This window comes from Morone saxatilis, unplaced genomic scaffold, assembly GCF_004916995.1.
Source record: "Morone saxatilis isolate NCDOM2014 unplaced genomic scaffold, NCSU_SB_2.0 Contig11, whole genome shotgun sequence".
Lineage (NCBI taxonomy): Eukaryota > Metazoa > Chordata > Actinopteri > Moronidae > Morone > Morone saxatilis.
The window spans coordinates 3847234-3863920 of NW_023339663.1; the positions used below are offsets into that span (position 1 = coordinate 3847234).

The following is a 16687-nucleotide window of genomic DNA, read 5'->3' on the forward strand; positions in this document are numbered from 1 at the left end:
TCTCTCTCTCTGTGTGTGTCTCTTTCTCTTTCACACAGACACACAGACACACACACCTACAAAGACCGCGGAGATACTGACTCTCTCCCCAGAGTCCTGACATTGTCCTCTAAATTACCCCAATAATGAGATTACAGTGTTTCCCTCTTGTGAAAGGTGGAGGAGGTGGCGGGGGTTGTGGGTGAGGGGTGTGGGAGGGGGGGTGTTGGATTCTGGGAGGAGGTGATAGCAGCGGGAGCAGAGCAGCAGAGAGGGGAGAGACAGTTCAAGATAAGGATCGCTGCCACAGAAATGCACTCTGGGCCGCTGTGAGTAATTGTTCTGTCCTCGGTAACATTAGCTGTCATGATAATGGAATATTCACAGAGATTGATACCCGGACTGGCCGGTCTGAAAGCAAGGATCATTTAAACAGCAGCACTGATCTTACAGTCCCTACCTGAGCCCGACACCTCTGCAGGCCAACAGTTACAGTTTCCCTCCGATTCACACACAGCTCAGAAAAGAATGGAAAAGAATATGGTGATTTACAGATTTTACAAGTTTGAGAAAACCCCCAAAATGGATGGAAATTGATTGTTGCACAGTTTGGATATGTATCTAGATGTATACATCATCCATTTTTATAAAGTTTGTAATTATTGTGACTGATGTTGTTGTCAGTTAACTAATTAGTGTAGCTGCAATGCCTTGAAGGACCAGTGTGTTGGATTTAGTGGCATCTAGCAGTGTAGTTGCTAAAGTGTTTTTATTTTGTCGTCCTGGGCTACATCATGTCATGTATTTGAGTTGTTTTTCTAAGTCCTCTGTCTCTACGTTACCTACAGGTCCAACCAGCTGGAGGACAAGATCACTCTGATCAAAGGCCGCATAGAAGACATTAACCTCCCTGTGGAGAAGGTGGACATCATTATCTCAGAATGGATGGTCAGTACATGTTTACGTACATATACATACTGTGGCATCTTAATTTTGAGGCTAGTAATAAGCAATGCAGTAACAGATCTATATTTGATCAGCACTGCCTGGTTTGACAGTTTGATCTGAGGTTGGTGCGTTGAGCTGGACGGACTTACTGAGCAAAAAGCATACCCTGCTTTATCATATATTTTACTCTAAATTGGACCATCATTTACTAAATAAACATCATGCTGTATGGTTTCAAGACTTGAAACTAGAAACTGAGAACATAAACTCATTAGGAAACTGTTTACTGAGCTAATAAATCAAGTGCAAATTAGGGTCATTTTCAGTGGAACTGAATCCAAGCGCACGTCGTTTTGCTACCAATAGAGCTGCCCCCTGCTGGTCATAAGAAAGAATTCAGGTTTAAGTTACTTTCCCGTTGGCCCCACTTCTCAGACCTTGAAGCTTTGTTCACTAATTATTTACTGTCAATGGTCAGAGGATGTCATCCACTGTTAATCTTCTGCTGTTTCGATCTAAGAGGCAATATATTGAAACTTCTGTACGTACACGAGGGTTCATCACAGCTCCATGTATTGGTTCGGCTTCCGAGACCTTGTATGGTCGCTTGATTATTCACATTTCTGCCATGACTGGTGTGGACAGCTCGGGTCAGACTGAAATCACCTCTCTGTCGTTAATCACTAAATGGCTTTTTATGACAATGTTAGATTATTAAGTGGGCAGAACTAAAACAGCACAGATGAATGAATGGATGTAACTGGTTAGTGAGAGGAGGTTTGAGTATGAAAGGTGTGTGTATTAAGATGTACACAGTGGAAGGATGGTAATATCGACAAATGGCTAAAGCCTGGACAACATCACAAAACATACCCAGTATCCAATGCGATGTATACATCAAATAGGATAACGTTAACGATGGCTCCATTTTCAGTTGTTTATGTGAGCCATAGCAGCCAAACCAGTGAACACAATTAGAGCCTGAATGATGAACATCTAAATGTAATGCAACCATCATTAATCATTAAAAGTCAAAGTGTGAGAAAGATAGATTATGAAACTACAAAAATATTAACCACTCTTATAAGATAGGAGCTAATTACTGCAAAACAAAACATAAAGTAATTGTTTAACAGGGACTGAAAACAATGTCCCTGATGCAGTAAGCCAAGTATAACTTTTATTAATACTGTGGTAAGTCTGAGAGTCTGTGACCACTTTATTTCATTCTCACATTCTGTTGCAGTAGGTCTCTACTGATGAAGCTTAATGAAAATTCCCTGCTCTGCTTCACCAATCTATTGACTTCATGTGTATGTGTATGTGTGAGTTTACTACACTGAGCAAACCAAAAACCAGAGGGAGTTAGCACTGTACCAGGTCCTTCATACTTTTTGGAAATTGTTTACAAGTTTGTTGATGGAGGCTAGACTAGGCCTGTTTTGAAGCCTTTTCTTCTTGCCATTAGAATGGTATTTGTGCCTTAATTAAACTACTGGTTTTGCCTGGATCATATTGAATATATTCACAGATGCATACATTGTTTTCCCTATTCTGAGGCCACTATGTTTATGTGCTGGGAAAATATTTTGAAAGCTCATCTCCCACCCAAGAGTAGACCAAAACTCAAACACATACATGCAAATACCCATAATGCAGAATCTCAGATTGGTCCTTTACCAGCCAATGAGTGGGCAGAATCCAAGGTGCCAGTAGCAGTGATGCATCTTTTAAACATGGCTTAAACGGGGCTAAACTCGACCATGAGCTCCTCTGAATACCTAACCAGGAAGAGCAGTCTTCCTTTCCCTTGATGCCCATTTATCAGGGAGATTCTCTGTGGCGATACAGGCGGCACGGCCAAAGTTGAACGCACCGCTGAAGTCATCCCTAATTCATGAGCATCCCGTATCTGTCCCCCCTCCACCTCCCCCATCCATCGTGAAACCCCAGGGTCACAAGCAGGGGTCGCCAGCCAGAGCCTTCCCATCCTCTCACCAGGAAATTGAAATTCGGTGGTTGACGTGCTGGTGGAACGGTGAAGGATAGGGGGCGTAATCTCTGATGACACCAGCTCAGAGAGCGCTAATAAATCTAAGAATTCTCCAGTCACTTGTCATCATAGCAGCGATGGCAGACATTTCTCAGAGTGGCCAGAACTTCAAAAGCTGCCCTCAAATCTGCCTGTATAAAATGGACAAATGACTCCATGTCCAATGCTCAGTGTAAATGGCTTTAGACTGTATTAAACTTTAATGGCTTTGTCTTATAGCCAGGTAGTGTCTTATTACCTGAGAGAGGTTCAGGGGATGTCATCGGTCTTGTATGACATTTTTTATTTTTATTTTTTCCCCATAGTATGTCCTATAAATCACTGGTGCTGTGTTTTAGGTGTTTTTTAAATTTACATATTTGACCTTCTTGGTGAATTTCCCACATCATTGAATGTATAAAATATAATCCTTTTAAATAATAAATATATATAAAATGTAAATGTTCTCAAAATACAGGTAGTGTAAGAAAGACTGATCCCTTGTTACCCACTGACTCTCTCAAAACCTTTTATTAAAAATCCATAATCTAATTTCAAATGTGCTTTACAAAAATATAATTTCACCTCTCTTATTGGTGCTTAGAGAAATAATTGTTTCCCTTTTGTCCAAAGTGACCAAATCCCTTTTAATTTTCAAATGTAATCATTCTACCCATGAAACTATTCATGAATTTGCTTAAAACAAGTGTAAAGCATAATTTCACATTCCAAATAGTAAAAGCTATTCGATGTCTGCAATTTGTCTGTTAGAAGATTATGTAACTTTTCTGCATAGTAGTCTTAATTGTCAGTGACAGAGTCCGCCATTCCCGTACTGTGTTTACAGGGAAACAGTTTTATCTCATTGATATCAGCTCGCTGTTATAGCTGGTAAAGCTGTATTAAGTTACTGCTAATGCAATAAACATTTCCGCCTGCTGCAAGTTTTATTTACATTCAAATTTATTTTACATTAAAAGCACTTAACTGGCTTTTATTGTGAAGCAGTTACAGGAAACACAATCTATTTTTCTAGCACTAACAGCGGCTGTTAATCTAAAATGCATCAACAGATCAAGACAACGGTAATTTTTTCTTTGACAGTGGATCAGTTTCAAATACTAAAGGGAAGACTGGAACAAGAATGAGCTGCCAATGTGAACTGTTAGATTAAGAGCTGCAACACTTCCAACTTCTTAGCAAGATAACCCACTCTGGTTACTGTGCCCTGTTGTATGGAAAATGACTTGCACAGTCAAATCAGACTACTAACTTTTAAACAACGCAAATTTGTTTGGCTGTTCTGTGAAGAGATACCCCAGTTGGTCTTCTGTTGTATTTCTCACAAAATAACTGCTCTGAGAGAGTTAAGGCCTTATGCTTGTATGCTTGCCGCTTGAGACCTGTCGCGCGACACCTGTGACGGTCAAAATTGACGTAGACCCTCGCTCGTGCAGAGTCGCCGCACCACTCTTTTTTTTTCAGCTTTGGAGCGCTGCCAAACCGGAAAACAGGAAGCTTTCCGAGCCAAGTGCGCCTCTACCAAGGGGCATCTGGTACGATCATTCAATGGAAGGGAACAATGAGAATTCCAACATTCATTGGGAGAGAAAAGAGGAGGTCATTATGCCGGGAAAAATTAGAAGAACCTCCGCGACCGATTTTGGCAAAATCAAAGAAAGAGTCCGCCGATTGTTTACCTTTTTCTTTCATCGTTCTAGTGCCGTAGAAATAGCAAAGTCGGGTAAGCTCTTTGCCTCAGCTTGCGCACACTCTGGTTCAGGAGAATACTTGCAACTAGCTGTCGCGACCACCAGCGCAGGCGTATAAAAAGTTAGAGCGCTCCCGTGGCGTCACGTTGTCGCGCGACAGGTCGGCAGTGGCGAGTCTACAAGACGCTTTACTTTCCCCCGATTTCTGTGACCTCTAGTAATCAACCAGAACTGAAATCTTGAAGACTATAACTTGATGATGATTGTTTTTGTTCCACTCCTTTGTTCCCTCAAACCCTAAACCTCAAACATCTTATTTTTAACTGTAAATATGGCAAATAATGGAAGCCAAACAACTTCAAAATGCTGTACCTGTGTGACTTTGATCAGGGTTTAATACCTTGGCCTGACCTGGCTTTAATACATGCCTCGGGTGTCACCTAACCCTGCTCAGAATGCACACACACACACAGATTGGAGGCTTGCTAAGGCCTCCAACAGAGAATGCCCAAACTGGGTCAAAGCAATGGCAGGGATGCACAGGAGGGAATTCTGTAACTAAGAATAGATTGGCATCCAGCATTTGTTCTGTGCAGTGAAGCTGACATGCTTTGTCTTCTTTCCTCTGGTATGTAGGAATATAAGATTGATGGAATAAAAAAGCAAAGGAATGAAGGGGAAATATCAATTTAAAGACCAGAACTAAAACCTGAGTACCTTTCTTAAAGCTACACTGCAGTTGGTCAAGGTAGAAAGAATGGTATGTCAGTGACTCTGTTGTCATTGAACAGTGTAATTAATCTCAAATTTGTAGAATTAATAGGCCCTCCAGTCCATGCTCTGTGGATCAGAAGAAAGAGTTTTGAGCTTACTGTGGCAAAGAAAAGCATCACTCATTAAAAAAAGCAAAACAAGAACTGCATCCATCTGTCATCACGTGTGTTGTGATTAAAAATGTTGTTCTCTGGCCTGGAAAATAGTCCTTATCGAGTAGAAGGCATTCAATAAAAAATGTTTGAAATGATGTTATTTCCAAAGAGACTGTAAACAAATGCACTACATACTTGTAAAACAAATAAAACAAAAAAAAAAATGTACAGGGTAATATGGTCCAATTCTGTAATGAAAAATGTAATGACTTCAATGGTCCACTTAAGCAGTTAAACTTTATGTATGTTTTCAGATATCACTGACACAAGTTTAAAAAATGTTGCTTGTTTTTGGTTTTACTGAGGGGAAAATGAGAAGTATGATTATCATCTCTGTATGTTCAATACACAGCTGAGTGCTGGAAAAAGGGGGGAACTCCTTGCCTAGACACATAAAAGGGGTCCACCAACAATCTCCAAAGCTGTCCTATTTACACTTGTGCGTGTATTTAACATAAAGTTGAGCAACAACATCTCCTGTAAAGCCTAAACAAAACTTTGGTGGACATATTGGTAACTAGTTTGCAAGCTAAAGGAGATGATGTGTAAACAGCAGTCTTGGAGTTGAGGGAAGACATATTGATTTAGAACTTTTAAATAATAACTTTTCATAGCTTCCCCTCCCTCCAGTCTTTGTGCTAAGCTAAGCGTTACTGGGTTGGATGCATAGAAATAAAAACTATTTTTCAAACAAGATCTTCGTCTCAAAAACAACAAATACACAAAACACAACACATTAATTATTTAAAAAATGATTCATCTCATCTCATCTAACTCTAATACAGGAAATAATTCATCTAAATTGAACATCATCTTTACATAAGCTTTTATTCTCGTATATCAATAGATGTTTTATATTATGTAGTTAAGTATTGACATCTCTATTACTCAGTTTTATTGGTATTTGTATGCAAAGTGTCATCACAGAAATGGTATCATAAACAACAAATGTCAGAAATTATGATAAAAAGAGTTGTAGCTTCATAGAGTTAACCTTGTAACTTTTATCATGAAGTAATAAGTTACTTACCTGTCAATTAAGGCCATTACTGAAGAGCAACAAAGGATTATATCACTGAAGTCCAGCTGTCAGAGTTGTTGGACCGAGCAGGCGGACAGTGGTTACAGGGCTAATAGACAGAGATGGGTGATGAATGTGGTGTATCTGTGGTGGTGGTGGTGGTGGTGGAGAAGGGGGTAAATGAGAGTCTGTCTGCTGTGGCAGTGTTTGAGAGACTGCCTTTAGCGGCACCGCTGTCATTTCATAACTCACAACATTGATCGGTCCTCTTTCTCAGCACAGGGAAAAACAAACCAGTCAGAGAAGATAAGAGACTGGGGGGCTGAAGGGAAGGAGGAGATTCGAGTTCCACCCAAGGCTAAATAAAGATTGTCACTCCAAGATCAATCACAGGTGATGGGCTTGCTAGCTTGATAGTGTTTAATGGCACGGACACACAAATACGGACATGAGAGTTGACTGTCAGAGGAGAGTTGGCTTTAACAAACTTTTGTTACACACACATGTTGATGACAAACCCCCCTGTTTATGTCAGTATGGACACAACCAGCAAACGGTGACTTAATCGGTTTTTGTAGTACCAAATTTATTTTCCAATTGTGCATAACTGTAACAGTGTCAACAACATGACATCTGATCTATCCAGCAGCTATAACGTAGTTTATATTTCAGTTGTGTTTTCTATGAAGTGTACACACTGCTGGAGTCCTGGCAGGCATCATAGTTGCAGGAAAGCAGCTGTTGTGCTATGACTACTTCTTCTGTCTGTCTGTGCATCCGGCATGTGCTATGGGCCTCACTTGACAAATTGACAAATGATGTGACACAACCAGTTTGTGTTTCAGTTAAGTGTGCGATGTTGATGCCGACCCCTCAGACTACAGTTCCTTTTTTTATGGGGAGAAATCAGAGAAACGAATCAGTTTCTACACCAGTAGGAAGACAACAAAACATTGTAGATGTAGCCAGGAGAGACACGCTGTGCTTTGAGTAAGGTTGCTCTTGGGTCATCTCTAAGTTCGAATATGAACCAGTATATATGAAATCAATTTAGTAACCCATGCATAAGAAGACATTTTGAACCACACACACACACACAAAGTTACTTAGATTATCTATGTGCACCGATCAGCCATAACATTATTATCACCACAGTCAGGCAAAGTGAATAACACTGATTATCTGGTTATCATGGCACCTGTCAGTGGGTGGGATATATTAGGTTAGAAGCAGGAAAAATGGGCAGCGTGAGGATTTGAGCGACTTTGACAATGACCAAATTATGCTGGCAAGATGACTGGGTCAGAGCATCTCCAAAACTGGAGCTCTTGTGGGGTGTTGCCGGTCTGCAGTTGTCAGTACCAACCTAAAAGTGGTCCAAGGAAGCAAAAGCAGTGAACTAGCGACAGGGTCATGGGTGGCAAAGGTTCACTGCTGCACGTGGGAAGCGAAAGCTGGACCGGGTTGTCCGATCCAACAGACTTGTTGCTGAAATTGCTGAAAAAGTTCATGCTGGTTCTGATAGAAAGGTGTCAGAACACACAGTGCATCACGGTTTGTTGCATATGGGGCTGCATAACATTATGACCACCAGGGTGCCCAGGTGGTCATAATGTTAGTCCCCTTGCCAAATAACTGAACTTAGGTATTTGGTGAGTGTAAAATTGCCTCAATTCTTCATTACAAAATAACTCATGAGGTGCATCGAACACAAAATGATGGTACAGAAAAATCCGAAAGAAACTAAATGTTGACTTTTCCTTCAAGAAATATGTTGTCTTTAGAGCGCCCGGTTAGCTCAGTCGGTAGAGCAGGCGACCCATGTACGGTTCGAATCTGACCTGCGGTCCTTTACTGCATGTCATCCCCCATCTCTCTGCCCCCCTATCCTGTCTGTCTTCAGCTGTCACTATGCAATAAAAGGCCAAAAAAATAACTTTAAAAAAATAAAGAAATATGTCGTCTTTTACTGTGGATTTTGAACCAGTATCATATATCATCTTCTTGATAATAGTTTGTGCACGGGTGCGAAGGCCAGTGTGCCTCAAGAGTGAGTGTATTGAGGCATGTGGTAACTCACCTTGGAGAAACTCTACCAGAATGTCAAATTGGTCTTTAGCAACAGTGGAAGTAAAGTTTCATGAAAATGTGAAAGGAACCCTGAACAAGAAAAGTGTCAAAGAGCCCTGTTTAACTTCTATGCTATGGAAGACTTCTTTGTGGCCACATCTCTGATATTTTACCTTGGGGTGAACATGGTTTGCCTACAAAACAAGTATCACTGGCACACACACATACACACAAAGTCCGGATCATGGTGTGCGGTTGAGGTGTGAAGTCAAATTAATGGCAGCCCTTCCTCTTTAGCCTCATTATCAGTGCTGGGAGCCTCACCTGCCCAGGAAGAGGGTGATAGTCATCAGTCATCCTGTCCTTCAGTCTGACTGACTGTCAGTCACACACACATACACAAACACACACCCACGGAGACTCAGATGCAATAAAGTAGATACACTCGTCCACACACATACAGACACTCACACACACAGTGACAGTGCCACAGGTGTGTCCATGTTCTAATGAGGATTTATTGGCTGTACTTACTTCCACAAGACCTTGAGGAAGTGATTTTCAGGCCAGCTGCTGGTGTAACAAAAAGTCTGATGCATCTAACCCATTCATTTGTAGTTATTTGGAAGGATTATGGTGCGGTGTTGTCGCACAGGGAATTTGATATGTACAGTATGAGGGTAATCAATTTCATTTTTCACCAAAAATACCTTGTTACTTTTTTTTATTTTTATTTTTATTTTTTCCCCATAGGAGCAAAGACAGATTTTCACCAAGATTTCATGTCTACACAGACCTTACGTGTATTGTTTCCTTCTGCATAAACATACCAACCACTGTTGTGTATAGTAAATGATGTCCTCATGCAATTAGCACAGCTCAGAACATCTGGTTAGGTGAAAGACTTCAGCAATGTTGTAAAATTAGGAAGGAAATTCAAATGAGGTACTGAGCATACATTTGTAATAAATGAAAACAATAGGTTAAAGCACAAAGTTCTCGCTTTGCACATGCTATTGCTAAAATCCCAATTTTACCGGGTTAATGTATTATCAAGTTTTTTTAAATCACAATTTTCACCTCCACAGGCTTGTTTTTTTTTAATTTCATTTTAAAAAACAAATTTTCTTTAAAAGATGCAGGTTTGTTTAAACTGATTTTCAGATAAAGATAAATATGTTTCCTCATGCCAGAGAGCAATTTCTAAAGTATCTCTATTCCTTCACCAGTCATCTTGTCTCTCAGAACCACGTAGGCCTATATTTTCATAAATTTGTCAATCCACAAGTCAAAGAAACATGTCTCTACACCACCCGTCTGATTTTATGCGACTCTCTTTTTTCCCCCTTCACACCCAGTGAAGCGTAGCCATATGGCCATATAGTCAGCCATTTACTATGTGCAGAGTGGTATATAAAGACCCACAGTGCAATTGAATGCAATAATATAAACTGTATGTATCTGACATGCAATGTTGTATTTCTCTAATCTGGTCAAAGCAAGGGAAGGGGTATTTGCTCTCTGGTTTTGATTAACACTGCTACATGCAGAAAATGAACTTGACAACCTGATGTATCCCTCAAACAGACATCCCCATAAACCCAAAACCATAATCCAGCATTGCTCAGTTGACATTGTTTTTGTGGAGAGAAATGGCCTCCTTGCTCCCTCAAAATGATGAATTTAATAACGGCCTGTGAATGCTTGGACAAGTACCTCGCAGAAACAAGTATATTAGGATTTTTATAGTGTATGTGTGAATTCAAAGCTATAACTTTTTATTTCACAAAGGCAAAGGCACCCAAAGGCAAACATTGCTTTACTTTTATGCTGCTGACTTAGACTTTGACCTTAAAACCAAATGATTTTCCATGTAAAGGTGCCCTTCCTAAAATCCAAACAGTAAATCCATGCGTTGGGAAATGATGTGTGCCTGTATTAAATATCAGATTATTTGCTTACGACATCTACTGCTGACAGCTACAGCTACCAACATCCTGTAAAAACAAGAAGTTATGTTGTGTCAGTTATTTGTTCAGTAGTATTTAGTATTTAAGATTTTATTGAACAGAAAATAATCAGAGGGACAAAGGGAGTATTTTAATGCCGTCTCTAGTGAAAAGTTTCCTTTCTGTTTCACTTCTGGCCACACCCCGTTTGCTGTGGCTGAAAATGTTTAATTTTATGACTCAAATTAATGAATATTTAAAGACGAGACTGGACTAAAGATAATGGATACATGCATCGTTTAAACCACATCTTTTAACCTACATAGCAGCACTCTGCCAAAAGTAAAAATATGGCATTTTTCCTTTAAATCTTTCTTCTTCTTTTTTTTTAAATAAAAAATGCTTTACTTTAAATGTTTTACTGGCCATGGCAATTATCGCAGCATCTTCTTAAACATGTGATGTTCTGAAGAGCTGCTGCTTCTAATAACCTTGTAGCTATACTGCAAATTACTTTGCTGTTACACTATCTTTCCCCTCGGTCTTTCATTTGCATGCCTTTAAATGGAAATTAGGCTGATATTGGAACCTGCACAATGTACACTCACCAAACAGTAACGCACCAAAATCTATTACACGGATGTGTGTGATATGTTTATGCTAATTTGATGTCATCTGATCATAGACTAGTATAGAAGAGGCTTGTTGATGTAGAGGTGCTGCATTCAGTATTCAGTGAAGCATGGAAGTACCTCCAAACACACGCATCCAGAAAAACACACATTGATGCATGCACACCAGCTCCTTTATTTTGCCTTGGCCCTCCTGGGACTGGAAGTGATGATGATCTGCAGTAATTGAGAAAGACGTATGTTGAATGCGGAAGGAGAGAGGAGGTACTGGAGGGTGGAGGAAAGTGTAAACTGCTGATGCAGATTTTGTACCAAAATGCCGCTTGGTACCTTTAATTGACAGCCACTCAGTCTCTCAAGGGTTAATAGACACATGAAAACCTGTGACTTGTATCACTCCAATCCTTTTTTCCACTCTGCCTCCAGCAACTAAAGACAGGAAAACATTGCAGGAGTAATTATAAAAAGTAATCTCTGCAGAGTTTGTAAAGAATAGATACATGTTAAGTTAAAGGCAATGTGCAACTCGATAAAAAAGCTGAAATTCTTGACGTAAGTAATACAGCACTAAAAGTGTATTTTGCCATTTATTTTGTGTATGTGTGTATATTGGTGCATATGTAGATGTATACGTGAGTGTGTGTGATAGCCCACTCAGGGGAATGTGTTTTATATGCTAATTTTGTTAATGTGTATAAGCTGCTCCAGCCCATTCTCATTAGGTTTTCATTAGTCTCTTTTATGGAAATGCACAGTGACTATACTGCAGAGCATCGCCTGCACCGGCCTGGCTGCCTGACAGCACGGAGCTGTTTCCTCACACTAACACCTTGGCCCGTCTGTCTCACTGAGCACAGAGACAGATAAATCGATTGGTAGAAATGTTATCAAAAAAGTTTGTAAGTCAGTTTGGTGTTGAGATTTAATCTTGTTTTTCTTAACACGAATGAACAAAGATAAAGTGCAGTGAGATAAAAGAGAAAGTTAAGCAGCTGACGTCTTTTTTTTTTTCTTATTTTCAACAGCTACCACCTTTTTAAACCAGATTGATCACTCTACTTTATTGTTATTGATCAACCAACATGTCCGCAACAGCAGATACATAAAGATCCTTTAGTGATACAGAACAGTAAAGCCACATAGGCCTTAACCCTTACAGAAATACTTCAATATTTTGAAAATGCCTTTGATTTTCTTTCTTTTTTATTTTTTACTGAGGGATCTGAAGATCAATATCAATTTCATCTCTGTGCGTTCAATACAGAGGTACTCCAGACATGTTTAGACCAGTCTAGAAAATAAACTTAAAGCCAGAGGAAACAGCTAGCATAGCTTGCCTTCCAACAAACCCCAAATATGTACACACGAAATGTTGCAGTTAGTTTCCACATTGGAGCCGTTTATCACCCAACAACAGGGTCCAGTGACTACACAGCATCCCAGTACAAGGTCTGTACTCTTCCTGATGTTGCTGCCTTTCCAGAGTTTTGTAATAAACCCCAGCTCTATTTTGAATAGGGGTTAGCTTGTTAGCTAAAACATCATAAATAAGAATGTTTTAAGTTGATTGCTTGTAGGTATATATTTAAGAGCTGCACAATTAATTGAAATATTATCGAAATGGCCCAAGTGCTGCAGAGATGCCCTGGCCTACAAATATTGACTCCGGTATAGGGATAGGTTTTGAAATTGGTGTGGTGATGGATCTTCTCACTCTGTCTTCTCATTTACTTTTAGCATTTCAGACACACACACACACAGACTGACCCAATGTGGGTGCTACAAATGTAGTCCAAAATGTCCAATAAAATGAGCTTAAATCACAAACTTTGTTGCACAAAGATAAAACGTGAAGGGATGATACATCCTTGCACTGTGCTGCATCTTTTAATAATATGGTTGTGTTTTACTTAAAAAATAATAATAATAATAATTCCTGAGACACTGTTGGCTTGAGTTTGATGAAACTGTGGGTGATATGACGTTTTAGCACTGTGCTCTCATGATTAAAATATCAACACTGACTGGCCTGAAGGATGCCTTCATATCATTAAAAGTCCAACTTTGCAACATCTTCCTTGTTATACCATACAGTATGTGTGACTGAAACAACACACAGACATTTACTGTAGCTGCCTTTGCACTGATCATCTAAGATGTAACACTACAGTCCCAAACTGCTACATCATCCAGTTTTAATAAAACCTTTAGAGATGACCAATTTGCAGGATTACCTGGATCGCTCAGGAGAGACAAGATGTTCACTGATGGATTGTTGGGTGAAGTTTACTTGTTGTTTTTGGTAATTAACATTGCAGCTATAAATTTGAGGGGTGTGGTACATGCCACTGGGATGAGAGTGAAGGCAGCAGGAGGGGTGGCAGTAATCCTGGAGCATTGTTGATGATAAAAGTAAGGTGTGACTCTGCTTTCAGGCCTCTCTCTCTCGCATATCCTCTTTCCTTCAAGTGAAGCAGTGTCCCGTGAAATTGGGATCTAAATTACGAGGCCGGTGTGCTCACTGTGAGGGGTTTTAAAAACGACCCGCTCGGCTGCTAAGGACATCGGCTGGACCACAACAGTCAGCAGCAGACGATCCACAGTTCCTGACTTTGGTTCGAGACCAGTCCACTGTCGATAAACAGAGAGAATGTTTCCCTTTATCGCCTTGCAGAGGATGACTCAGTTCTATCAGCTTCATCGCTGTCATCATTATCAGCTCAGGCCCATGACAGAGATGGTGACGATTTTGGAGTTAGAGTTATAAATCAGGGCTGTTTCCCCTGTTTGTCTGCAGCTTGCTCTCGCCTCCTCTCTCCAATAAAAGGTTGTCTTTATTTGAATAATAAGGCTCTTATCTCAGTGAATTACTATTCCGCTGGCCACTGCGTTCTCTCTCTATCACTCTGTCTCACTCTTCCGCTCTCCTCCTCTCCACTTTCTCTCCATCATACAACCCCCCCCCCCCCTTTATCTTCCGTCCTGGCTCTCACCTCTCCTTGTCCCCCTTTTCCCTCCACGGAGAGATATGGATTCTTAAACATGGCCATTTTGTCTTCTTACTTTTTCCATCATACTGATGAGTTCACACTACGAATGTCATCAGTTGTGTCGCTGGAGAGCTGTTTACATCTTGCTTGGATGGGTCCAGCTCTCCAATTGTGAGCCATTTCCTAAATATTCCCTGATATTAAAATTCCCAGAAGTACTAGTAAAGCTGAGAGCTCAGAAAAATCTGGCAGGTTGTAAACAAGCCAACAGGTAAATAAAAAAACAAAGGGGGATTTTAAAATGATTAACCAAACTGTCCGTTGTAAACATCCAGGAAACTTGATAGACCAACGTCCTGGCTAAACTTGGTGTAGTTGTGTGTCTATGCAGTGGGGGGTAATTAGCAACTCGCATTGGTTTTACTTCCAAATAGAGGGGTGTTGATAATGTATACAACCTGTGTGACGATCTCACTGCTTGTGTTTGTTGTCCCGTTGGACCTTTTTAGTGAAGTTGACATTTTCTGAGATGTTTGGTGAGTTATCAAAACTGAAAGAACCAATGATATGAACTATGAAAATCCAGCTCGTAATCATTTGTTTCCCTTGAGCACTTCCTCTATTCTCTATACTGTACCTGTAAAGCTGTGCAATAATACAGAATAATGAATATTGTCAGGTCATGGGTAAACTGAAGATTAAGCATCGATGTGATTAATTCCAGTATGAGTGCCCGTATGGTTAAGAAATACATGCTTTGGGTGCTTTTGGGGTGCTTTTTTATTTTTTGTTTTTTCATTAGAACTTCATCATAAATCCTAACCAAGGCATGCAAGGCTTCATAGATCTACAGTGAACATGTGGACAAATTCATCATTGTGATGAGGGAAAAAAATGATGGGAACCAAATATCCAGATTGAAAACTGAAGGGGTTGTGCTTTCAATATTCCTTTTCTTGTGCTCTTGTTGCAATTTTAAAACACAGATCTGAAAGCATCAGCAGGTGTTTTTATGCCTGAAGGAGCCTGTCAGTGCTGTCACAGCTTTGAAAGGACTAATATGGGTCATCAGTTACAGTAAAATGTGCATGTACTGATTTTGCTCCGCCTGTTTGTCCCAGATGGAGATATGCCCTCCCATATGTTGGAACCCGCCCAAATGTTGTGCGCACAAATACCATATTGAAGGGGCTAGCGTTACAGCTCGGGCTTATCCGATTGGTTGATCTGTTGGAGGGGTAACTGGTAGAAAAAGCCATTTGTCAGCAGAATCTGCCACTCAGGTCGAAGCCAACAAGATGTGGACAAAACTCAATTTCAGCATTAATGGAATAATACCACGGTTAATGTGCCGGCTACTGGAGCAGAACACAAGGTCAACCCAGGGTCAGACCTCGGGATGCTGGGTGGCAGACCACGTGGGCATCTTGATTCACAGTCACGGTTAATTCAGATTTCCACCAGAGTGATGTTGAATTAAAAGATAATTGAATTGTCCAGCGGTTCTGTAATCTTCTCCTTGCATGTGTGTACTACCTGCCTTCGACTGTCAAAGATACCACGATTGCGTATAATTGACTGCTTTTGTCCTTTGCTCATTAAACTTGTTTCAGGCGATACTGGGGTAATAATGTGTATTTCCTCTCTTTCCAGGGGTACTTCTTGCTGTTTGAGTCCATGTTGGATTCTGTCCTGTACGCCAGAGACCTCTACCTGGCTGACACTGGATCAGGTAAGTCACATATTCTCCTCACCATCAAATTTAAGGTAGCACAAAGAATTGTTATATCGGAATCTGAGTTGCCAGTCATCAGAACTGGCTTTAGACTGCACAGAAAATAAATCCTCTTCAGGCATTTAATTTCTCCATAATGTGGTTTGTGAATTAATGCTTAATTGTAAGAGTGATGAAATGATACAATCAAAAATACAGTCATGGCAAAGTAGGGGTTGCCTCAGTGTAGTTGCTCTGCTATATTAACACTACAGCCAAACGTACCTTCCACCATTTGGATTGTGAACATTTTCTATACAGTGAGTCAAACTGCCTTTAGTGTGTTCTAAAACCCCAAAAGGAAAGGTGTCTAACTTTAGTTATAAGCCCCAAAAAACAACTTAAAATAATATTTTTTGTGTGTTATTACTAAGTTTCCTTTGCATTGACTAGTTGGAGTGGGGCAGTGTGATACTGAGGTCAGATTTACTCTAAATTCCATCTGTCAGCAGGGAGAAATTGTTCATGTCAGCCCCCTGTGGTTATGACAAGTAACACGTGTGGAAATGATTGGAGTGGTTTTCCTGTGTTTCCCACTGGGTGTGTCAAATTATAAACATGTCAATACAGCAGCAAACATTGCAGTACTTCCTACAATATGTACAATCCAAGTTTGATACAATCAAATGCACATATGAAGAGTCTGACATT

General features: G+C 40.2%; 1 protein-coding gene across 2 annotated transcripts in view; it reads left to right on the forward strand.

Moving 5' to 3' along the window:
* Nucleotides 1–16687, forward strand: part of prmt3 (protein arginine methyltransferase 3) — a 52926-nt gene that overhangs the window by 11707 nt on the left and 24532 nt on the right. For both annotated transcript variants that reach the window (XM_035652370.1, XM_035652369.1), the window contains exons 10-11: nt 828–927; nt 15916–15994. In XM_035652370.1, the coding sequence (XP_035508263.1) occupies nt 828–927; nt 15916–15994 (179 nt within the window). The remainder of the gene's footprint in view (nt 1–827; nt 928–15915; nt 15995–16687) is intronic.